The sequence below is a fragment of the Takifugu rubripes genome, chromosome 18 (genome assembly GCF_901000725.2).
Source record: "Takifugu rubripes chromosome 18, fTakRub1.2, whole genome shotgun sequence".
NCBI lineage: Eukaryota > Metazoa > Chordata > Actinopteri > Tetraodontiformes > Tetraodontidae > Takifugu > Takifugu rubripes.
The window spans coordinates 5,561,669-5,585,534 of NC_042302.1; the positions used below are offsets into that span (position 1 = coordinate 5,561,669).

The following is a 23,866-nucleotide window of genomic DNA, read 5'->3' on the forward strand; positions in this document are numbered from 1 at the left end:
CACGGAGACGTTGTCTGAGCAGATTACAGCCACGGAGATCATGTTGAGTATGTTTGGCTAACCTTCATTCCCGGTTTTCCTGGTAAACCGTCCACCCCATTCCTTACCAGTCCAGCCTGCAAAAGACTGCCAGTTCTCAACACAGTCGGGCCACAATAGGCACGTTTGTATGTATGCACCTACCACAGATGCTCCTGGTGGTCCAGGTCTCCCTTCTGGACCCTGTGGAGAAACATCCATCCTGTCAACGAAGTCATCAATAACAGGTTTCTGCATTTTGACAATAACCAAGTCAGAGAGCAACAACACGTGTCACGAGAATCTGCGACGGGACGCTCACTCTCGGTCCAGGTAGACCAGCTTCTCCTTTCACGCCAGGTTCTCCTCGTTCTCCCTGAAGGAATAAGAGGAATTTACAGTACCAAACCCGCTCAAAAAAAAGGAAATAATAAAAATTACGCGTGACTACCTTTACCCCTCTAGTCAGAGCGGCGTGCTCGGCCCCGGCCTGGTGGGAAAAGATAAGAAATGGCGAGTTGTTCTAATTTGCATACGCTGGATGATATCAGCCAACTGGGAAATTGGATCTTTGTTCTTTTTGACTACCGATACAACAAAGACCTTTCCGGGCAAGAATGAGACATAAATAACAATAATAATAACATTAATCTTTAAAAAAAAGACGTTTTGTTTACTTGGGGTCCAGGAGGTCCAGGTTGTCCCTTTGTACCAACAGCAGCATGAGAACACACACACACACACACAGACACACACACACACACACACACAGTTAAGATCTATGGCGTCATGAACGTATAAGAGGCGCAGTCAAGGATGCTAAACACAAAAGCCAGACTTAATTATTGAACACATCAGGGGAGAGATCGTGAAGTCACGCTACGCTAGCAGGTTGCAAACATGTGACGTGGTGAGGGACACGGAAGACTGATCAGAATCAGACACAAGGGAGCCACTCAAGCATGAGGGGAACGCCGGTGATTATCAACCTACCGGCTCTCCTTTGTCACCTTTCTTTCCATCAGCTCCCTGCCGAGAAAAAAAAAAAGTTCAAGTTTAGGCTTAAATGTTACATAATGATAATAACACTTGCTTTTTTTGTCATCGTTTCCATTATGCATTTTAAATAACCTACTTGTGGGCCAGTCTTTCCAAGATTACCCTTCTCTCCAGGGTCCCCCGGTAATCCTAGGAGACCCTGAACAGTATTTGGGAAAAAAAATAGAAAATTAGAAATTTGATGTTTGAAAGAAACCCTTTTTTTCGTTTGATTTTTGTTTGTTTTTTAGTCGAGAGCATATGTGGTTTAAATTTAGATCGACTTCAAGTGCAAAGGGGACGTCACGATCACGATTAAATATGGATCAGTGGACACTTCTGACGCTTGTTCTGACGGTGGTGTTTTTCACGAGACGCGGTTCATCCCCCCCCCCACACCGAATCTCCACTGACAACTGTGAACTTTGCATCATCTTGGAACAATATTATATGAAATTAAGACCACTCGGTCTAATTCTGATTCAATCTTAGTTTGAAAAAAATAGATTGATACCCTGATGCCTCTTTCGCCAGCCTCTCCGGATGGTCCTTGTTCACCCTGTAGATCATTATGATCAATTAATGTTTGAACATAAGACTGTATGCCATATAATAATCTTTCCTGAGCCCAATAAGATAAAGTTAACATCAATAATTTACCTTAATTCCTTGGTCTCCTTTAATTCCAGACATTCCCTGCAAACAGTGTCAACAGTAATCACCTCTAACATGATGAATATATGCAAAATGCATCTGAAAGTGGAAATAGAAGTTTGTTTTATGTGCTTAAAGAATACCACAAGCTTTATTTGGCTCTTTGAATAATCCCTTAAAAAGAAAACACACTTGGGTTTTGCCTTAAAATCAAAACATGGCTGCAACGTTACTTACATCTTTACCTCTTAATCCTGGTTCTCCAGGATTTCCCGGTGAGCCAGGACTCCCTTTGTCACCTTTTGAGCCTTCCTGACCCTGGACACACATCTGTGTTAGTTAAGGAGAAGATACAGCGCAGGCTCCAATAAATATAATTTTTTAGGTATTTTTTTCTTACTTTTGGTCCTGGTTTTCCTGACAGGCCAACATTTCCCTGTGAATTACAAAAAGAAACAACATTAAAAAAAACAAAAAACAGATTTATGCTTCTCAATTATAAGTGTTAAATGGTTTTTCACCCTCTCTCCATTTTCTCCTTTCGGTCCCCGTTGTCCTGGAATTCCAAAACCAGGGCTTCCCTGTGCAAGAAATCATCAAGACCCAAAAGATTCTCACATTCCTGCTAAAATGCTACACGCTAAAAGAAGAAACTACATTCTACCATCATTTCCCACCTTTTCCCCTTTGTCTCCTTGTTCCCCTTTCATTCCCATGGGTCCCGCGGCCCCGACTGGACCAACATCCCCCTGGTAAAGACATAAACAAATAACTGAGTCATAACTGTGTTTCAGCAACCTGTTAGCGATCAAAGGCTGAACACTATTAAACTGTCTCTCAAATGAGGATAAAAAATAGCACAGGCTCCAATAGGGTGCTTAAAAACCTTCAAAACACTAATTACTGTAACTGTCGCATGGGCATTAATTTGAAACTGTACATCATTAATTTATGGATCCATAAAACTTACCCTGGCACCTTTTTTCCCTGCCGGGCCCAGTATCTGTAGCGATGGGGGAAAGGCTGCATCATGGTGCTGAGAACAGGGAGATTTGTTGCTTCTAAATGAGTGACAACGTTTTCTTACCCCCTTGGCCGGGTCTCCAGGGGGACCTCTCGGACCTGTGTCGCCTTTTAACCCCAAAGGTCCTGTCAGTCCCTGGAAAACAAGGAAAAACGTGATTTTTGTCTGGCATGTCCAAGATGTTTGTGAGCGTATCTTAACTGGAACTCACTGTCGGTCCTGGTGGTCCTTTTGGTCCCATCTCCCCTTGTTCACCCTACAGGAAATGGGAGCAAAGCGGGACTGGTGAGAAACATTTCTGCTCTGGCACCACAGACTAAAACTGGCTACATGGCCCACCTTGTCCCCTTGCTCTCCTTTTAATCCCTTCTTTCCCTGCAAGGAAGAATAATAATAATATTAAACTGGCAGAACATCTCTAGTTTTTGGACTCTTGTGCCGCGCACCCTTGGTCCGATGATCCCCGGAGTTCCCTGCTCTCCACGATCACCCTATAAAAAGATTGAAATCAAGTTATTTTGCCCAGCTCTGCAGACTTTATGCAATTTTCAGGCCGTTACCTTTGGGCCAACTGGTCCCATGAAGCCTATATTCCCCTGAAACACAAGTGTTCAAACACCTACTGCGACTGAATTTCTTCTTCTAATGGATGTTAAATTGTATTTCCTTCACCTTCTCTCCCGGCTCACCGCGAGGACCTTGGATACCTTGAATGCCGATGCCGTTTGCGCCCTGCAAAACAAATCCAATTGGGCTCAAACTTTGTGTATTTACGGCAGAGAAAACAACGTGAATTTGCACCTTTTCTCCTCTCTGACCAGGGGAACCTGGGATGCCATCGATGCCGATTGGACCGGGCAACCCAGCAATACCCTGCGAAGGTTCAGACGGGTGTCAGCGAGGAGGAGGAAAAGGATCTAAATGCTGATTAATCTTGTTAGTTTGCAACTGTATGTCCTTACATCTCTCCCCGTCTCTCCTTTGTCTCCTTTCACTCCCGGCTTCCCGCGTAAACCCTTTGAAAAACATCAGACGCGTGACCAGATCAAACGGGCTCAAAAGGCCACAGAGGAAGTTCTGATTTACATACTTTTTCACCAGGGTCCCCAGGATCTCCCTGAAACGTAAAACCACCTAAATCAACTCTCGGTTCTCATCTGAATGTCTGTAAGAGCCTGTGTGTCACATACAGTCGCGTCATGACCCATTAGTTTATGCGCACTACCTTCACTGATAACCCAGGTAATCCTGGTGGTCCTAACTGGCCCGGTAGGCCTGGAGGTCCATTGGCCCCCGTGACACCAGGTGGTCCTTGCGGACCCTGCAACACACAATTAACAACCCATAACTTCCTCACTTCTAAGAAACAATAATCATATTTTTTGGGACTCACCGAAGGTCCCTGCTCTCCTTTTCGCCCGGGAACAAAATTAGCACCAGGGCTGGCTATGACGTATCCAGGTTCTCCCTGAGCGGAAACACACGAGGAAAGAAAAATCAGAGTCCGGACTTCAACTTGAGGCAGGAATCAGTCTGAAGGAAACACACATTCAACATACTCGCTCTCCTCTCTGCCCCTTTGAGCCTGGGATTCCTGGTTGGCCCTAAAACGGAGGCGACCTTGAGATGTTAGTCGACAACTGATTGCGAATAATTTCACCTGGTTTTAGAAACAAAATCCCAAACTCCCACGTTTGGGGAGGGAGGCGTATCTTACCAAATCCCCCGGAGTGCCCGGAAGGCCCTGAAACAAAGAACAGGCAATAATCTCGATTGAACTTGAAGAGTAACCACATCAGAGGGAGATTTACGTGTTTAGGAATTCAGTTACCCGCTGGCCGCCAGGACCTGGAGGTCCAGTTCTCCCTGGTCGCCCTGGCAACCCAGGGACACCATCTGTTCCAGGAGGCCCCTGTTATATTCAAGCATTACATTTTGAGCTTAAGATAAATGACATCACAGGTAATCAATGCAACACTCGGGCCCCGTAGCAGGGGGGTTAGTGGAATAGATACGATACAAATGAAAGATTAATGACAACAACAGGTTGATAAATCAGATTTTTGGGAATGCAGCCGCCATGTTAGTATTTACTGTAACGGCTGGGAAGGATGAGGGCGAAACAGAGCGAGGGACCAAACATGGAAAGCGAATGCTCTTACTCTTTCTCCTGGTTGTCCTTTAAAGGAATCAAAAGGATCATACGGTCCACCCTTTTGCCTGAATCTCTAAAAGAAAAATACACTTTTAATAATAACAGTAAGACATGTGGACACCGAGGCTGTGAGTGTGTGGAAGCATCGTACAACTTACCAGACTTCCAAGACCGAACCCATCTCCCTGACGGGATGAGAGCAACAAACAAATAAACAGACATTTGGATTCATTACTGCAGACCTACAAACTGTTGCATCGGCCCACCTTTTCCCCTTTTTGGCCCTGAAAGATGCAAGAAAAGGTGACAAAAATCAAAGATCATATTGATCATCGTCTATATTCTGCCGCTGAGTTGTTTCTCTCACGACGACCGATGAGTCACGCTGGAACCCACCTTCGCGCACCGGGAGGGACACGGGCCCCGGGGCTGGAGCAGCTCGTCTGGGCTTTCAGTGGGAGCGTCCAACAGAGAGGACTGAAAGTGTGAAGCGAGGGGGGAAGGGACTCATTAGGGACTGGACGGGCACGTCGTGACACGAGTCACGAAATAAGGACACGACTCTGACGTGAGGTGGAGGACACGTGTGCTTGGACAGTAATAACCTGCTCGTTGGACACCACAACTAAACATGGTGCATCTGCTATGTTGTGAGTGAAACATTTTCCTCTCTTGCCTCGACTTTGAATTCAGAGAGGAGCTCCTCGCTGCAGAGGCTGCTGATGAAGTCTCTCTCGACGGAGGGGAAGTCGTCGAAGGTCGGCGAGTAGAAGATGTTCTTGTAGCCGGCAGGCGCAGCTATTCTATGCAGCTCCTCGATGTCTGCGTTCGACACTCCCACCGCCAGGACGCTGACTCCTAGAGAAAGCACAGAGAGCTGAAGTGATGCTCCGCGCAAGACACGTGGGAGGTTTAAAACACACACTGACCAAGAGCACGTGCAATTCGTGAAGGTGGCACCACGTTATCCTGGGCCCTGCCGTCGGTGATCAGGACCAGGACATGGGCGGCTTCTGGACGCATCCCCAGGGACTCCTGGAACAGTTCTTCCACAACATAGCTGATGCCTTTTCCTATTTGAAAGGGCGGATTAGGCGACGTCTAATGATGACATGCGGGTTTGTACTTCTGGGGCGTGCTGCTTGCCTGTCCGGGTGTTGCCGCCTACGTATCGAAGCCCTCTGAGCGCCCTGAGAACAGAGTTTCTGTCCTTGAAGTCATTGAGACGGAATTCGATTCGAGGATCGTCGCTGTAATGAACCACTGCGATCTGAGGGGGGATTAACGGAGAAAAGGCTCATCATCATCAATCGTGAACAGCAGCTTAGCTGCAGCCGTATATTTACTGTAATCCTCGTAGGTGGCTGATTTGGGTTATTATGTTACAGCTCAGGCGCTCAGGTAATCACAAGCCTCGTGACGTTAACAGTACCGGCCATACCACCGCCAACTTAACAGCTACTATTATTCATAATTACTTGCATGCAGGTGACTTTAAAGTAGCAGTAATCCTTCATTATTAGATGCTGAAAACTGCATAATTCTGATGCTGTGCTGTTCAAGTTTAGCAGAGCCTGTCTCAGTAGCTTAAGACATAAGAAGAAATCCGTAGACATCACAGCAGCGCCCAACGTGGGGCTCGAACCCACGACCCTGAGATTAAGAGTCTCATGCTCTACCGACTGAGCTAGCCGGGCACATTAGGATGACAAACCTGTGTAGTCTGAGGGCCAATAGCAGGAAAGTAGGTGGCAACACGGAATATGAAGTCTTTTATCTTGACAAAGTTGTTTGGGCCAATGCTGGAGGACTCATCCACCAGGAACACGATGTCTGCTTTGCTCTGTCCACACACTGAGGAAACAAAACAGGTCCTCATATACTTCCTAAGAGATACTCTTTAATGCAGCTGGTGCTGTATAATCCCACCACACAGAGCATAAATCAGAAGCCAGAATACCTGGTCTTTGTTCAGTTGTTGTCTCCACCACTCTGGATGTGGTCGATCTGTCTGATGTCTCCCCTCCTCCTCTGGACTGAGTGACCCGTGGCTGACCCCGAGGCTTCTGTGTTGTCCTGGATTCAGTGACTGGAGTTGTGGTCGTATGCTCGGTGGTCCTGGTGGCAGTGTGAGTGACATGAGGGGCCTCTGTTGTTGGCACAGGCAGGGCTGTCACCGTTGGAGGACCCTGCCCTTCTGGGAAGTAGAAATGATGTGACAAAGGCCCCTGAAAAAATACTGATGCCCTGAAACCCAAAACGGCTCCCAAGACTGAAATCCTTTCTGTAACGTCTTACCTATTTTTTGATATACCGTGCTTATAGGACCTTCCACTTCTCCATACAAGGGTCTGATGGTAAAAATATAAGTCCTGTCATGCAGCAAATCAGTGATCTTATGAACGGTGAAGCTGGGACCCAATTTCTGTGATTTAGTCTCCAACACTGGAAAAAAAGGAGCCTTTTATTGCCTGGAAATGTCATCCTCCTGTTACATGGAGTCACTCTTATCAGGTCGCCCATAAGGCAAGATCAAACACTCGTGTATCACTCCTCCTCTGACCTGAGATGTGCCTCCAGGTGAGGAGATATCCAGACACGCCGGTCACTGGTGTCCAGCTGAGCGTAACGCTGCTGTGCGTGGTGTTCAGTGCTGCAAAGCTGTTTACTTTTGGGAGATCCACTAAAACAGCGTGAGGGAACATTCAATGAAATTTTACGCTTAGAATATATAAACGTCCCTTTGATATGGTTGCCATAACCAAAACGTCAGAAATTTTCCCCCAAGAAAACAGGACAGGAGACTCACAGGTGCGGGCAGTGACCAGCACTGGGCTTCCCTCCCGCTTGCCCACCATGGCGGAGAGCTGGACCTTGTAAGCTGAGCTCTCCCGTAGATTGTCAATGGTGAAGCTGTGTGACGCTCCAGACACCACGTGGGACTTCTGTTCACCTCCTGGAGCAGCAAAAGTTATCAGAAAGGATGTAAAATGCCCGTCCAGTCCTTGTCAAGAATAATCACAATATGTATGCTTCCGCACCCAGGAAGGGGATCCAGGAGACTTTGTACCCCGACGCTCCCGGCGTGTTCTTCCAGGATAAGGTGATCGAGTTGATTCCGACATCCATAACCTTCACCTCCTTCACTCTTGGGACGGGTCCTGTGTCTGAGACAGCAGCTGGAATATCAAACAACAACATTATCCTATCTCCCAGCTAACTGGGCCGACTTGAAACTCAATCTATTGTTTGTCAGGGAGCTGCAACAGGAATTTTGACATGAGGATCGCAACCGTGGTGACACATTCGGTAACTGACAGCGACAGGAAGGGCAGGACCAAAATACATCACTTCCAAGTCAGGCCGAGACGAGACAAGACAAGGCTTTGATGATGTCGTAGCTCGCGGCTATCTAGATCTAAACATAAGTCATGATTGTACCTGTGAGTTGAGCTAAAGAGGATTCTGGACCCTCCGAGTTGCTGTACACTGCACGGATAGTGATGTCATAGGGAGACTTTGGGTTCAGGCTCCCAATTCGATGGGAGAGAACGCTGCGGTCCAGGTAGGTGAACTGAGGTTTGGCTCCCCCTGGACCAAGTCAGGTTAGATGGAACAAATAAATTGTGTCGGGTGGTTAAAATCAATAAATGCAAACCCAAAGATGATTTTATACCAGTATTCCAAGACAGCTTGTACTCAGCCGCTTCAGCAACAGGACTCCACTCAACAGCTATGGAGCTACTGGTGTAAGACGTCACCTTGAAGTTGGACACAAAGCCCAGTGGAGCTGAAAAGAGGAAATAATTAAAATATTTATCACCAGTTAATTATTCAGGGACATTTTGAATGGGCTTCTTTAACGCAACAGTGACTGAAGACCTGGTCTTTGCTGCCCTCTAGTGGCAAAATCTGCAGCAGTGGCGGAAAAGACACCTTCTGACCGTAGATTAGGTGCAGGTGAGCTTTTGTTTTAGCGCTTCAGCATATATTTCCTTCATAATTAAAATAAATATAAGGTTCCTCATTCATTTATTGCGTGTTGAGCAACACATCACTGCATCTTATAACACCCAATGCAAATGTAAAGCTAAGTCCTCCAACTTCAAATTAATCAAGTTTTTTAAATAACTTGTTCCACTATGGACGAGGCTTTCTGTGCACGTGAGATGAGTCTGCATTGTTGCTCACGGGTTTTGAAGGTTGCAGAGACTCCAGGTCCCACCACAGATCCGAACAGCACGTAGAGAGTCAGGACATACTCCGTGTCGTGGGCCACATTCTTTAAATGGTACTCTGTGGTGCTGCCGTTCAGAGCCAACTGCCTGGGACGGTCACGACCGACGAACTCTGATGAGAAATACGTTGACATTCACAGTGTAGCAAAGATGTCTGTGTCTGCAGGATGAGTAAAATCACCTGAGGTGGGTCCCCAGGCCAGTCTGTATCCCGTAGCTCCTGGTACGCTGTTCCACGAGATGAGTGCTGCACTGGTGCTCACAGAAGACACTTTTAAAGTCTGTACTGTGCTGCTTTCCACTGACACACACACACACACACACACGCACGCACGCATGCACACACACACACACACACACACACACACACACACACACACACACACACACAAACATTGTGCTTTCTTTTCAACTTTAAATAGTCAGCGTTCTTATTTGCACTTCTTTGCGTGCATGAGTTTTACATGTCCTGATGTTGGCAGTGGTGATAGACCCTTCTGTGTCTCCAAAGATGGGGTTGATGGTAGTGGTGTACTCAGTGCCTGGGCTAAGGCCCTGGATCATATAGAAGTTAAACGCTTCACCCAGGTTTATGTTCTCTATGTGTCCATCTGGAAGAAACAAAGTGTATATGGATAATTAATAAATTAAAGAGTATTTTTTTGGTTTTGTTTTCCTCTCACTTGTTTTCGTGCAAGGCTCGAGAAGAGTCATCAACAGTACCTGAGGATTGCCATGTTAGCCGGTATCCTGTGGCACCTTTTACTGAGGTCCACCTTGCTTGGACTGTGTCAGTGGTGGCGTTCTGGACCAGGAATTTCTTAACTGGTACCAGCTTTACTGTAACAAACAAATAAGCACATGTTCACAAAAGCACACCACACAAAACAGCTCATATTATTAATAATAACACCACAGTGCTGAGCTAAAAGCTATCTGCGTAACGGTGGATAGCACCCTCTTGTGGAAATAGTGTAGTACTACACTTCACATATGTGAGGTTATTTTTAAATCTTGTTTAATTAAGAAAATTATGAGCTTAAAGTAACCAAAATGTTATATATTTTAGATTAGTGTGTAAGGTCAATCAATCCACATATTTGCAACAAATGGGCAATATACTTACACGTCTTGCCCACTAATGAAATTGGTTGACTTGGTCCATGGGGGTAAATAGCAAAAATACTGACAGTGTACTCTTTATCCTCCTCAAGACTGTCAACGACATGTGACGAGGTGTCTCCAGGAAGCAGCTGCTCATAAATAAACCCTGGTCGGTCAGCTGCAGGTCAATAATATTTCATGGGTCACAATCACATTTTGCAAACGTCACATTGGTTCTTTATGCTTGATAAAAACGAGTTGAATTGCATCATTATAACTGCATCATTTCAACATACATTTTGGGATGAGGATCTTGAAACCATTAATCTTCCCTGGGGGGGACGACCAGCCCAGACGCAGAGAGAACAGACCCTCCTCAATGACACGGAAATTTAACACCTGAGGCAACGGCGCTGAAAGACAAAGTACAGTTGACGTGCAGGAGCAGCTGTATATTTCAAAATGTGCAGCACCCACTTGTCTGCGCGGACACGGTTGCAGAGTCTCCAATGGAACCGGGGTAGACGGCGTAGACGGTCAGGGAATATTCCGTTTTTGGACTTAGGTCTGTCACCACCGTCGTGCTCACGTCTGCTTGAAGATCCAGCTGTCACACAAAAGAAGCAGAACTCAACAGACTTCAAATGGGTTTTTTTTTTAACTTTTACTTTGCATACTTTTACATTCATTTGACGAATCGATGGCACGAATGGTGTCATAATACAAAAATATTCTGCTTCCAGCAGAAGCCGGCGTTAGAGCTATCAATTGCAGGCAGTGGCGTGTCTCTCTGATCCTCTCGCTGTCATTTTCAGCATAAATGATGACCCACATCTGGAGAAGAGCTGAACTGTGAGAACACGTGCAAAGACAAATCTGTCTGATGCCCCAGCCCCACAGACGGCGCAATACATCAATACACAGCACAGTGTCTGGCATTTCATACGGACGCACAGCCTGATACCAGACACATGATCAATGCAGATGTTCCAGAGAGAAAATCTGCACTGCTGCAGAGGGGATAAATTTGGACATTTTACCAATAGTTTCTGCAACAGCCAGTGCCCGAGTGCTTTGTTTCCACCACGGTTTAGTCAAACGTCTTATGGAAATGAAGCTGGACCACGACGGACAAGCCATAAAAGCTCATACAATCATCATGGAAACATGGGGGGGTTACACTCAAGGACAAAGCATGAGAAGCACATAAGAGTCTTGTTGAGAAGCCTCTGTCGGCGTGCTGCTCCTCCCAGAGGTGGAAACACATCCGTCTCCGGCGCAGTCCTCAGTTCCAGATGATTGTCCCTTGTTCTACTCTCCCTCTGCCATTTGCCATCAGGCTTTAAAGTCTAAAAGCAGCATTTACTCAAGCGATTGCGGTTTGTGACAGCGACGGGAACAGTTTTGCTGGATTTTCTCGATGGCGTGCAAGGCCAGGTGCGGGCTCTGACCTGTCGTTGCTGGAGGTGTCCCTTGGTGCCCAGAGGGGTGACAAGGAGCCGATATCCTCTGACGTTACTGGTGGCGTGGCTCCATGTCAGTCTGAGGGAACTGTGGCCCACCTCGCTAACCTGCAGGTCTCTGGGGCCCACCACCCTCACTTGGACTAGTAAGGGCACAGAGACACACAGATACTCAAGAGAAAATACATTTAAAATATCATGATGTGTTATAAAAGTTCTTTATAGAGCAATACATTCCATTTTAACAACGATCTTCACATTTCCTCAAGCTGTTTAAGAGTGATGAAAATCAAACTTTGCTTTGGCTTCTCTGCTCTCGCCCTGCCTTGTTTACTCACTCACCAGTCGGGGATATTTTCACAGGACGTGGAGGTTCAGAGGCAGTGATGCACACTCTGCGAGACAGTCTGGCCAGAATGTTTTCAAGGGCAGAGTAGTGGGTGCCCAGCAGCAGATGCTCCTCACGTGGCTCCGACACGATCCTCCTCAGCTCTGACTCATCAGCTCCCCCAACACCTGGTCATAGGATCCGAGGAGAAAACAATAACAGAGTAGAGGCACAAAGCAGATGCGTCAGGCAAGAAGAACAATCTGAAATCCAATTTGCATAATGAATGTTTAATTGTAAGTTATATGCAATGTGTCGTTCCACCACTAGAGGGAGGTGTTGCACCGCGTCATCCTGCAGGATCCAGTACAAGTACAGAGATCGATCAAACCTTCTTTCACAGGACAGGAGCTGAATGTTAATGTGGGGAGGGGAGGTCTGAAACTCCCAGCTAACCAAATCCCAGTTATAACAAGAATTTTAAAGTGAGGACCAAGGTAAAAACACCAAAGTGCGGGTGTTTCTGGATACTTCTGATGCACGCTGGGGCCACTGATATCAGGTGGCTCCAGAGCCTCTACGGACATGTTGATTTTGAAAACGGAGCTACACAGCAAGAGTGATGAATGGGGGAGCAGATTTCAGTGTCAGAGGTGGAGATGGGGACAATGAAAAGCCTCGTGAAAAATGACTGCAATTAGAACACCATCGGCTAATGAGCAGTAATTATTGTACAGCTCCTCGTTGAGAGGGAGAAGTTGCAGTCTTGTGTGTTCATGCAAATCAGTAGGAGAAGAACTTATGGTGTCTAAGTAAATGTCTGAGTAGAAATGAGTATATATTCATGAGCAGGGAGTGTTGGGGGAGGGGAACCTGCTTATTCAACTCACAATGTCAGAAATGTTACTTTTATAGAGATAGTGCAGCAGGGAAATTTACCACTCACTTATTCTTACACACATAGATGGTAGATATTGTTCTGCCTGCACGAGTGCTTCCAGACACTCAAAAACAACAATTTTCGCAGGCGCTCGCCAACACCCTCCCTGATTCCAATGAATTCAAATGAACAGGACAGGAATTTCTAACCGCAAACACTACAGATAAGCCATCAGATCTCAGATAAAAAGAAAAAAATGGGAGGGCCGGCTGCAGCGGGGATGTCGAAGGAATTGCCAATACTCCGGTCGGCACTTACCGACTGCGAAGAGGGAAATCCCGTTGTCGGCAACGAGTCTGGCTGCGGCCTCCACCGGGTCGTCTGAGCGCCCGTTTGTGATCAAAACTGCAATCTGGTTCAATAAATGAAGGTCATGACACAAATATTTGATTTGCAAACCAATATTTCGATATGGAAGAACCTGACAGGGATCCCTCTCTACAAGGAGCCTGGCAGACTTATTTTAACTCTTTTTCTTGACTGCTTATGACTCCTGGGTCGGTCCTGGGTCGGTCCTGGGATCTCCCCCACAAACAAAACCACTTTCCATGGTCTGTCCAGACAGGGGATTGAACCAACAACCTGTCATGTCTCAGCCCAGGCCCCTACAGACGGACCTACCTCTGCCCAGAAGACCTAGATCAGTCATACTTAAATTCATAAATACTTTCTAAGTGGGATTCAAGGATCCTTGATCTCAGATAATTTGCCGATTAAGGGAAATTGATTTGTGCGTTAAATTTATATCCCTGGTCAGTCAAGATGTGGGGCAGGCTGCGGCATCAATGCGAGGCCGCGGCTCCTCCTCACCAGCTCTGGGTGAACAGTTCAATATCGTGGCCCAAATCCTCAATCCGCCGTCTCCTCCCATCAAGTGCGCTGCTGCAAGATGATCTGCGAGCACGCGGCTGGATGGAGACACGACGGGAATTCCAACTGCAGGCGCCACGGGGTCTGACTGTTGGAGCTGTTGGACTGCGTTTGGATATTTGACAAGGCAATTACAGCGCGAGGTTAATTAGGATTCTACTGGCTGTAATTACAGACTGTTGCCCTGTCATAAGACACAACACTAATTTCATGAGCACAATGTGGGCAAGGCTCATTTGGAGGAAACTGCTCCAAAATGAGCATTTCGAAGCTCCTTTTGTTCCCACTTAAGTTCATCTCAAATATAATCTGTTTTCCTTGCCAGCATAAAGTCCGACTGTTTATTCAGTTTGTTTTTGAGGTGGTTTTATGGTGCTACCAAGGAAAGACGAACTCCTCCAGCCATGTGGGCAGCCTGCTGGAAGCGGCGCTCTTTGGAAAAACGGGCTCTAATCTCGAGTTCATTATTTCCTTGTTTTTCCCTGTTGAGCTCCAACCCCACCCCAAGGTACCTTCGGGGTGTGGTCGCGACTGATGGCAGGGCTGAAGACCTGATGGACCAGAAATGCCAGGGCGTCACCGATCCTCCTGGATCGCCCCTCGTAGGGGAGATCTCTGATGGCCCTCAGGACCTCTTCCAGTGAGCTGTAGTCTGTCAAAGCGATCCTCATTCTGAAAAGGAAGATGGGGAAAGATCATTTTCCACAGTTTTAAGTCACTTTGGTTGTACAGTTGTGCGTATTCTGGACCTACTTGGGGACGTCCCCAAAGACCGTGACCCCAAAGCGGACCCCCTCACTCCCCACCACACTGTCCTTGAAGCTGGTGATGATGGCTGAAACGAAGTCCTTGACATGGGAGAAGCTGCTCGGCCCCACACTCCATGACTCATCTACCAGGAACACAATGTCCGCCTGCGCCACCGTCCTGCACGCTGAGAGAAGCAAAAGAAGAGTGAACCCCCCCCATTCCTCCTCACGGTAACCACCAGATCGCAGTCTTGCTCTGCTCTGCTGTGTTTAATGTTGCAGGAGAACTGCACAAATCCCCCTGAATTTTTAATGAGACGCAAGTGAGCAGAAGAGACTATTAATATTCTGGGCACTCCAAAGATAAAACCTGACTACAGCAATGAGGAGGAACGGGGAGAATAACAGCGTAAACAGCCCAAAATCAGGGGTCCAAATCAGTGAGTCCAAATATTCCCTTCTAACATCCTGATCTGCTGGGGAGAATGAGGGTTGAAAGGTCAGACGCAGGGCGGGAAACAGCCTTCCCATTGATTGAAGACGTGTACACAGACCTATGGGTGCGTGCATTAGGGCTGTATTGATGAAAGCTTAAATCTGCTGCGAGTGCTGATGCCGCTCCAGTCAACGCCTTGGCATTACACATGCAATAACCCACTGCGACAACAGCATTGATTGGCCTTTCTGCTGGATGGCCACCGCCGTTCGCTTCTGTAAGCCATAACTCAGCTCCTCTGCTGGCGTCTGCCCCATTACAGAGCTTTCCCTTTATTATCTCGCCCCGTTTCCTTTGGCTGTAGCCCCAGCGCTCACTCAGAGGGACATATGTGTCCAGTCCACCATCCAACATTGCGGGGTGCTTCTCGGCGTCCTCTCGACCAGCCGCGGAACTATTTCGTTCAACTACGTGCATTAAGCAGGAACCTGAAAAGAACCAGGCTGTCTGTCAAGCCTGCCAGGCGGGTAAGAGCGCCAATCACGCTGGGGGGATTAAGCGTAGTTTGCTTATAGCATATCTGCACCAGTGTTGGATCACCATTGATTAATGCATTAGATATAACCCTCAGCCTGCTGCAGGAAACTGCAGCTCCAACAAGATCAAGAGGAAAAACTGCAAAGCATCAGCAGTATGAAGCCAAAGGTTTGGATTTTAAGGAGAAACAGATCGGAGAGGAGCTCCGGAGCGATCATTTATTCCCAAATTTTTCAAGTAATTGCTTGGTCGTTTGCACTTCCTGTGTTTTGTATGAGTAATCTGTCGCATATCAGGTCTACCAGCCTTGTTTCTACTGTGCAGGTTTAGCATTTAAATTTCATGATTCCAAACTGTGTGCAATGAATATTGTGCAGCTTGATGATCTCGGCCACACGGGGGCAGCAGATTCAACTAGTTCCCTGTTGCTTTGTGCGCACGTGCCGTAAAGCTGGAAAATAAATAGTACATTATGCCGCATGATAAACGTGCATGCATGCGATGCTGAAACATCCGTCGGCACCTTCAGGTTGTGCTGCGATGCTCTGCTGGGAGAAAGAAAGTGACAGTAAAACGATCCACACGTAGGAGTGACCCATGCTCTTCCTCCTCCTCCTCCTCTCGGTTCTTCTCGTCGCTGTGGCCCTTCCTGGATCCCCCTCTGCCGTCATCAATTCTTCCTTCTTCCTCTCTGAGAATACACAAATGAAGTAGGACAAAGTCATTAGCGCTAATAACCAACCACGAAGATAATAAAGAATCAAACTGTAGCTGATACGCAGAGGCTGGAGCGGCCACGCCTTCGAAAACTCAGCCCCTGCAACGTGGTTTCATTTGAACATAACCTTGTTTCCCCTGCTATTGATTGCGCGATCATTAAATTGTTTATACCGAGGGTCCGCGTGATGCATCTGTTGCTGCGCGGCTACATTTGCGGACCAGTTCTCTCGGTAATCCATTTTGCAACAGATCCAAATGGCACCGCAGTAATAAAAGCATCAAGCTGGCTTTTAAACCTTCAAATATAAAGGCCATTAAAGGCAGTTACTGGGAAATCAAAACATTATGGACATACATGGACATTAAAGTTTATTATAGCTCGCTTGCAACGCCGGGTTTGTTTCGGGATAGCGCCAACTGATCAATAGGCTTATACTCTGGATCAATGGAAAGAATATTTGCTCCGAATTGTTTTGCATTTTCCTTTCTTAATAAGTCTGGGAGAAGTTCTTTTAGAGGCAAGAGGGGCTTGTTGCTCCCTGCAGCCTCCTCCCTGGGTGGAATTGGAACGATTGGCTCTCACTTCCTGTGTCACATATCTTTGCTCCATACACAGTTATTACTAAAAGAGATAAATGCATCTCTTTTATGACTTCCCGGCAGTGGAGGCTGCGTGCGAACCTCTGGACATCGTGCACCTGCCTCAGACAATTACTGTAACCGCTCCACATTCGGGTCTGCGCGGCTCAACCACTCAAATTTTTAATGAAAGTAAGCCCAAGACAGTATAACTAATTGCTTATGGTTTGTGTAATTAGAAAAATATGTAGCTCCCAGGCAAATCTGCAGAGAGGCGGTGTTGCTCTTTGGGTTTATTTGTACTTATTACCTCTTGTGTTTTAGTGCACGGGAAAAGGAAATTAACATTTTCAACCTGCCCACCGTTTCACCGCACAGTAATGTGAGTTCATGACTCCTGCCAGCCAGCACAAACACTTTGACTTTGTTCCTGTTTAAAAAATAAACATCCATGGCTGCTGTTATTGTGTTTTTTTGGCTGGATCTCTCCCTCTACTCCCTCGGTAGAGTAACGCACAATACGGACGGTGTTGAAGCACAATTTAAGCCTCCTGGAAGGAAGAGTTTCCTTCTTCCTCTGCTGCAGGGGCCTGTTGGAGGGATGCTGGCTCACCGAATACGGCATTTATCATTTAACAGCTTTGGCCATTCATTCCTGAAGACCTCAGTTTAATGCTGAGATGCTCCACAAAAGACAAATGCAGCAGCTAAAATGGTTGGGAGATCTAAGTACCGTGTATAAAATGCCATTTTTCATCATTCCTGAACAATAAGTTAATTCTTTTTCAAATTAAAGATGAAGATCTTAAGTTAATTCACAATTGGTTTCATTTCATAACCTTTTTTTGGGGACACAGATGCAAAACCCTCAAATTTAATGAAAGTTTCAGCTCTACTGTGCATGCTAATTTGAATAATTGTCCTGATTGTCCCGGCTTTTGTTGCAAGTTGGTGCAATGTGAAACTCAACGATGCGAGTTGAACGTTTCCTTGTCGAAAAAAGAACATGGAAGTTCACATCAGGTCATCGTTGCACTTTACAGTGTCTACGGAGGAATAAAACGCTCCTGAGAGTAAATGTGATGTTCGGGCATTAAAATAATTTGAGAAAAGTCTTCTTTTTTGACAGACAGACTGCGAAGTGATATTAAGGGAAGCTAAGTTTGAAAGTGAGCTGCAATTACGGCAACCTATTGTCCAATCACGCTGCTGGACGGCCCGTTTCGAACTCCGCGCAAGGATCTTGCTTCAGGTATGTAAATTTAAACCCGCTGCTTCAAATACGCCTCTTTCAGTCAGCACAATCGATGAGGAGCCGGAAGAATTCAGCTGGAACTCACTGTCGGAGGGATCATTAACAGATCCCATTTGAAAACCAATGAAACCTGATTAGAGAATCACACGTTTACGGGGACGTAACAACTGGCGTGTGACGCCCACATTCTGTCCATCTAATCTAGTTTAATCCCAGAAGAGATCGTCCATGAGGCTTCCAGCACATTCCTACGCCTGGTCCCATCAGCTTGACTGGTTAACAACCACAGAAGGAAGTTAGTTTTGGCAGAGCTTCAACTTGAATGCAACACAGCTCCCTCCCAAAAAAAACAAAAAGAAAAATCCGCTCTTCACATACCAGTGCTGGGCTCCGATCTGCCTCTGCACGTACCTGGAGAAGACAATCCTGTGATCTGATGAATGACTGAGCACACCGTAGTATTTGTCCTCTGGCGAGGGCTCTGGCACGTCCAAACCTCAGTCTAAAGGAAACATTTTAACTCTTCCTTTGGTCCAGTTGCGTCAGAAATATCTTCAGGCACAACATTGGACGGAATAAGTAGGACCTGATTAGGGATGTGACCCAAATATATTCTTCGCCTCGTGCACGAAAGAGACGACACGTCAAAAAATATTGAAGAATTTAGCCAAACGAGTCTCTCACTGGATGGTGAGTAAGTGAAAAAACGTGATCATGGATGTACTGAGGCGCTCATTCAGGGACCTGAGAACATGTTAACTGGACTGGAGGAACGATTTTCTGCCACTGAGCACGAGAAAAGTGTGCGTTTTTGTGTGTCCCGCACAGGAGATGCCGGTTGTGTTGGCTTCAACACGTGTGCTCGTACAGCAGCGACTCAGATTTAAGGCTAAATCTAGCGAAAGGAGCCGCAGCCTGAACCGGAAAGCAGCTGTCAAGTAGGATCAAATGAATTGTTTTGTGGAAAATAGCATAAAGACCTATAAATGCTCTCCGGATTAAGCCCCCGCACATATTGAAGGTAGTTAAATTAAGTGAAAGAACTACGTGAACACTAGCTCAAACCCTCCGTGTGAAGCCTAGAATCTTAATCCTGAACACACAGACGTGCCTGTGAAGATCTAACGGTGACAAGAGCCTTCATCATCAGACCACACCAAGAACACGAGCCCTCCCAGCGTCCGATTGTGTCTATTCTGGCCCCGTTGGTGGTTTTTGCCCCACTTCTGCAGGATTAAATAAGGGTGCAGAACCAACCCTGGCTTCCCCCCCTGTCCCCATCTCATTGACTCCCCCCTCGCACGTTCACACCTCGCAAGTCTGACTGTGCGTTTCAGCGTTTTTCTTTTACATAATGGCCTTTTTCACTTCAACACTCCGCAGGATGGATTATCCCCCACAGGTGGAAAAACGGTAACGGTGCAAAATAACGCAGGCGGCTCGGAAGTGCGGCGTCTGATAGCTGCAGCCTTTGGTGCGGTAACTTTCAGGTGTGCGTCGGGATGCTGCCTTTAAATCACTCTGCATTTCGCTGGAGGTCGATAGGAGAGAGAGACCGTCTCATCAAACAGCCTGTTTGGTTCAGTCACTTCAGCAGATTCCACACACGTGTAAGACTCATTTCTTATTCCTGTTTTTGCAATGCAGACCACCCCCCCCACACACACACATCCTCAAAGTTCACCAGAGTTCTGAAACAGGCCCATGTGGGTCTGACTTACCACTGCAGACAAGAGAATCATCATTATCTTCCAAATCCAGGCAACCTCTTGACAGCCAATGGGGGGGAAATACCCCCTAAACTACAGGCAAAACTTTCATCCGAGTGTGACAGCAGTGCGGGGCTGATGTTGTATTCCTGCGGTGGTTGGTTATGACAGATAACCTTCTGCGTGTGTGTGTCTGAGTGAGAGAGGAGGTGTGTGTGTGTATGTGTTAGAGCTGCTGTAACCTGTTGAGCACAAAGGTGGGGGTTATGAATGAGCGTTGACCTCGCCAGGAATGCATTACTACTCATCTACCCCTCCGCAGGGGAGGCGGAGACACACGCGGCCGGCGCTGGCGCCCAATGTAGCTAAACGTGAACATGACGGTGCAAAACTAATCTGGGATAGTTGTGCCTTTCCTCAGGGTTCGACTTTTCCAAAACACTCATTAAGCGAACGAGTGCTCACAAGAGCCCCGACTAAAATAACGCAAGGACGCTTAAAGAAAAGAAAGGAAAAACAATAAATCTGTCATGTTTCGCACGCCCCTCTTCCTTTGTGCGCGCACCGGAGGGCATTGGGTCATCTTTAATGGTGGAACCCAGGAATGTGGCGACCAGTTTAATTAGGTTTAACCAGCTGTCAGCCTCGACACGCTGTAACTCAAACACGCTGGGAAACTTGCAAGATTATGGGATCACATCCAGTCGGACCAGGACATAAACCAGTACATGAACATATCGTTAGCGTCACACATGCTGAGCCTCGAAAACCAATTTTTTTTATATAAACAAGCTGCCAAACCAGCACACATGCGAAACAAAATGTGGCGCCACAGCTGAATAAACCTGAGTGGCTTTCGGCAGCAGCTGTGATTAGAAATAAAAGGTGTTGGGGACCTGTTCAGACGGGGGAGATTAACAGGCCTCGTCTCCGCTAATTGTGCTCCCCAGTCGCGAGAGGTCCCGCGACAAAAGTTTGATTAAATTGCTTTTGTGTCAAAGAAGGGAAAACGGTGAAGGAGGAGGAGGGAAAACAAACAAAAGTCAAGCGGGGAAGCCGAGAGCCCCCGAGAAACATCAACCGGAAGCACTTAGGTCGCGACGTGGAGCAGAACAGGTTCCATCCCAGCAATATTCAGCCGGAAAAGGTCATTTTAGACGCTTTATTTATTCTACAGACATATTTCTTGAAGGCCGTATCACTTCTGTAAGCACTGTTGCTGATGCGCTGGAGGTAAAAGTGAGTATAATTACCTCGGAATATTCTGTTTGGATGAGCCGCGGCTGTTTCCCATTCATGCCTCGTGGCAGCTTTTCAAAGAGCTTCTACTTCTAATTTGATGACATAAAGATTTAATGCATTTGTGCAAATCTTAATTTCTCCTCCTCGTTCCTCTGCGCTCCGCCGCCTCCATCGCCGAGGCGACGGGAATCGAACATTCATTTTCCCACTGGTTGTAAGGCACGTCGTTAATTGTGCGATTTCTCAAAAGTCACTTTGATTATGTAAATTGAAGTTTTCGGCTGACATTCAGAAATGATTACTTTTCTTCTTTTTTTTTTACCCTGCTCTGTATAATTGGTGGATGTTTGGCAGTGATGGGGGGGAGGGGGGGGGGGGGGGGGTCGGAGGGACTACGGGAAAGACGGATGCCTGTCAGATTTGATCCACATCAGGAGGATGGGCAGCGTTTCTGTGGTCGCTGGCTAATGCTGCTAACGGCGCCGCCATACAGACGCATGAACACGGAGGTGCTTCAGAACAGGCCTGATGTCCCATCCTCGGTTGACATACAAGCTGCCATGGCAACGGGAGAAAACAGCGGCGAGAGGGGCTTGTTTTTTGGGTTTTTTTTTTCAGATGAGCTGCACAACGCCACTCGATTGAGATGCTGCAGAAGTCTGGGCTGAAAGAATTAGTCATGAGAGTGTGTCCAATTACCACTCTGAGGCACAAATAATGAAGAAAATCAGTCTTTTTTTAATGCACCTCCGTTTACACAGACGCACCAGAAACAACCACGTGCAAAAACTGGGAGTATTTCAGCGAAAGTGTGAGTCTGATGTCAAAATTCTCCAATTGACACACACTTGAGATAATACGTTATTATAATATTGAGATTTAAAGATAAAGATAGACAACACTTTCAACGCATCTGTCCCGGAGAGAGGCAAAAAATCCCGCGGGTCAGAGGTCAGCAGCTGTCCCCACTTGCCTGTTAACCTTTTGGAAGCCTCACATACAGAGAGAACGATAATGAGAGGCAGTAAAACAAGTCAGAAGAGGAGAAATGGGTGCATTTGTTTTTTTAAAGAGAGAAGACGGACCTTTGGGCTCACAGCAGAGTGAGGAGGAACCTTTAGGAAAAGACTTTCTAAAATCTCTACCTGACTCTTCACTGAATTCTGAATTCAGTGTGTTTGTTTTGACCGTGCTATTAAAGTTGAGCTATTTTCCAGGATTTATTATCCCGGCTGTTGCCGCGCCTGCTGCTGCTGCTGCTCTCCATCCCTGTTCTGGCTCTTTTCAGTTGGCAGACTGAACGATTAGCCGCAAAGCACAAACAACCGAGGCTTTAAGACACTGCTGGGTAAATCCAGGTGTTCTGAGAAATTACCCTGCCTGGTTAAAATGTGCCACTTAGACCAAATGCTGCCAATTAAACCTGACCCCAGAGCTGAGCTGAATGCCAAAAACATCCCCTCCGGCATCGCTAGCGGAATCCAGCATTCTGGTTTGTGCTCTCGGTGGCGAGAAAAGCCGATCCGGGGTCGGCTGGTCCCTACGATCCCTGGTAAAACACAGGTTTGTTGGAATCAGACACCGTTCGCTCCCAAACCTTATCAGGCTGAAGGAGATCGTAGGGAGACTCACAATTCTCTACATTTGCTGCTCAGCTGAGCCTTATCCTGCTTTAATGAGCCAAGATTGGGATTGGAGCAGGCAGCTGGTTCGGGTGTGCAGCCGCACTGGGATGAAGCACCTGTACGCATGTCCCACGTGTCATATTTATGGTGACAACTACCGAGAAACTGCGTTACATCACACATCTCGTGTAATTTATGGCCTCCTCACCCTGTTTTCATATAATTTTTTCCAAATCTTGCGACAAATCTAGCAGAAGCAGGCAGATGTCAAGCCTACACAGTGATTAACAACCTATTTTTACTTTATGTCTGAAAGGTATTTGCAATTTAACACCCTCTGAGTATCACTATTACACTGGATTTCATTCCAGTTTTAGGGCCTTTATCTCTTTTAACCTTTATTTGTGGACCATTTATTTCAATTTGGAGAGTGACTCCGCTAAAACACGTGTTAGTTGCTCTAATATGTCGTGTTGTAACCGCAAATACTGAAGAGGGGGTGTTTGGCTTCCTTGCAGGCAGGATGAAGGCTTCAGGTCAAAGCTGCTTCATGGGATGTGTGTGTGTGTGTGTGTGTGTGAGGGGGGACTCTCATACTGGGAGCAAACATGGAGAAACAGCAATGGATTATTGCAGGATCAGGTAATAAAACAGGTGGGAAATGCAATATTTAAAAAAAAAAAAAAGACATAAACTGAATTTAGCAAAGCAAATAAGCGACAATGAAATGAAAATTATAGACCCCCCCCTCAAAGGCCATACTGGGAAAATTGCTCATACAAAAATTGTGCATAATACAGAAGATAATACACCTAACTGCGGTTTTACACATTTGCTGGCTAAACAGGAAGGCAACCACAGGAAAGGTGTGAACTCAGCCTTGGCTGAAATACGCCGTTGTCAGCTTTTCACTTGTTTGCTTACAGGAGGACAACAGAATATCTCGTAAAATCCGGGGTGTGAGCTCACCAGGTATTTGCCAGACATTAGCCAGGGTGACCTCATCGCTGAAACCGGAGAGTTTTCCTCTCCATCAGTCAGGCAGTGAACTCGCTGGAATGTGTCATCCTGTGTTGTGTAACGCTGCACGGCTGAGGGCTCTCAAAGACACACACAGGCAGAGACAAGTCTGCAGGGAGCAGGGCACTGGAGCTGTGCAGCAGCATACTGGACGGGATGGAA

At 46.7% G+C, this 23,866-nt stretch overlaps 1 protein-coding gene and 1 non-coding gene across 2 annotated transcripts in view; both read right to left on the minus strand.

The window, feature by feature from the left end:
- The window catches only part of col7a1l (collagen type VII alpha 1-like), a 33,996-nt gene extending 13,966 nt beyond the window's left edge, over positions 1–20,030 (minus strand). The window contains exons 1-57 of the mRNA XM_029825331.1: positions 19,830–20,030; positions 16,078–16,245; positions 14,586–14,766; positions 14,345–14,504; positions 13,221–13,314; positions 12,037–12,210; positions 11,683–11,837; positions 10,709–10,838; positions 10,528–10,644; positions 10,254–10,409; positions 9,851–9,967; positions 9,592–9,738; positions 9,309–9,428; positions 9,081–9,239; positions 8,566–8,679; positions 8,331–8,480; positions 7,931–8,068; positions 7,699–7,845; positions 7,453–7,572; positions 7,188–7,334; positions 6,850–7,086; positions 6,604–6,743; positions 6,036–6,159; positions 5,819–5,962; positions 5,566–5,747; positions 5,286–5,366; positions 5,156–5,173; positions 5,048–5,074; positions 4,897–4,962; positions 4,566–4,646; positions 4,452–4,478; positions 4,294–4,338; positions 4,128–4,202; positions 3,960–4,055; positions 3,825–3,851; positions 3,697–3,750; positions 3,536–3,607; positions 3,407–3,466; positions 3,295–3,330; positions 3,181–3,225; positions 3,074–3,109; positions 2,946–2,990; positions 2,798–2,869; positions 2,681–2,713; positions 2,388–2,459; positions 2,232–2,291; positions 2,111–2,146; positions 1,948–2,028; positions 1,717–1,752; positions 1,571–1,615; positions 1,154–1,216; positions 1,012–1,047; positions 696–722; positions 470–508; positions 341–394; positions 184–222; positions 63–116 (exon numbers count right to left, since the gene is read on the minus strand). Of these exons, the coding sequence (XP_029681191.1) occupies positions 63–116; positions 184–222; positions 341–394; positions 470–508; positions 696–722; positions 1,012–1,047; positions 1,154–1,216; positions 1,571–1,615; positions 1,717–1,752; positions 1,948–2,028; positions 2,111–2,146; positions 2,232–2,291; positions 2,388–2,459; positions 2,681–2,713; positions 2,798–2,869; positions 2,946–2,990; positions 3,074–3,109; positions 3,181–3,225; positions 3,295–3,330; positions 3,407–3,466; positions 3,536–3,607; positions 3,697–3,750; positions 3,825–3,851; positions 3,960–4,055; positions 4,128–4,202; positions 4,294–4,338; positions 4,452–4,478; positions 4,566–4,646; positions 4,897–4,962; positions 5,048–5,074; positions 5,156–5,173; positions 5,286–5,366; positions 5,566–5,747; positions 5,819–5,962; positions 6,036–6,159; positions 6,604–6,743; positions 6,850–7,086; positions 7,188–7,334; positions 7,453–7,572; positions 7,699–7,845; positions 7,931–8,068; positions 8,331–8,480; positions 8,566–8,679; positions 9,081–9,239; positions 9,309–9,428; positions 9,592–9,738; positions 9,851–9,967; positions 10,254–10,409; positions 10,528–10,644; positions 10,709–10,838; positions 11,683–11,837; positions 12,037–12,210; positions 13,221–13,314; positions 14,345–14,504; positions 14,586–14,766; positions 16,078–16,225 (5,139 nt within the window). The 5' untranslated portion in view covers positions 16,226–16,245; positions 19,830–20,030. The remainder of the gene's footprint in view (positions 1–62; positions 117–183; positions 223–340; positions 395–469; positions 509–695; positions 723–1,011; positions 1,048–1,153; positions 1,217–1,570; positions 1,616–1,716; positions 1,753–1,947; positions 2,029–2,110; positions 2,147–2,231; positions 2,292–2,387; positions 2,460–2,680; positions 2,714–2,797; positions 2,870–2,945; positions 2,991–3,073; positions 3,110–3,180; positions 3,226–3,294; positions 3,331–3,406; positions 3,467–3,535; positions 3,608–3,696; positions 3,751–3,824; positions 3,852–3,959; positions 4,056–4,127; positions 4,203–4,293; positions 4,339–4,451; positions 4,479–4,565; positions 4,647–4,896; positions 4,963–5,047; positions 5,075–5,155; positions 5,174–5,285; positions 5,367–5,565; positions 5,748–5,818; positions 5,963–6,035; positions 6,160–6,603; positions 6,744–6,849; positions 7,087–7,187; positions 7,335–7,452; positions 7,573–7,698; positions 7,846–7,930; positions 8,069–8,330; positions 8,481–8,565; positions 8,680–9,080; positions 9,240–9,308; positions 9,429–9,591; positions 9,739–9,850; positions 9,968–10,253; positions 10,410–10,527; positions 10,645–10,708; positions 10,839–11,682; positions 11,838–12,036; positions 12,211–13,220; positions 13,315–14,344; positions 14,505–14,585; positions 14,767–16,077; positions 16,246–19,829) is intronic.
- On the minus strand, positions 6,514–6,586 carry trnak-cuu (transfer RNA lysine (anticodon CUU)). Its single transcript has one exon. It is a non-coding gene; the product is annotated as a tRNA-Lys (tRNA).
- Positions 20,031–23,866: the final 3,836 nt, after the last annotated feature.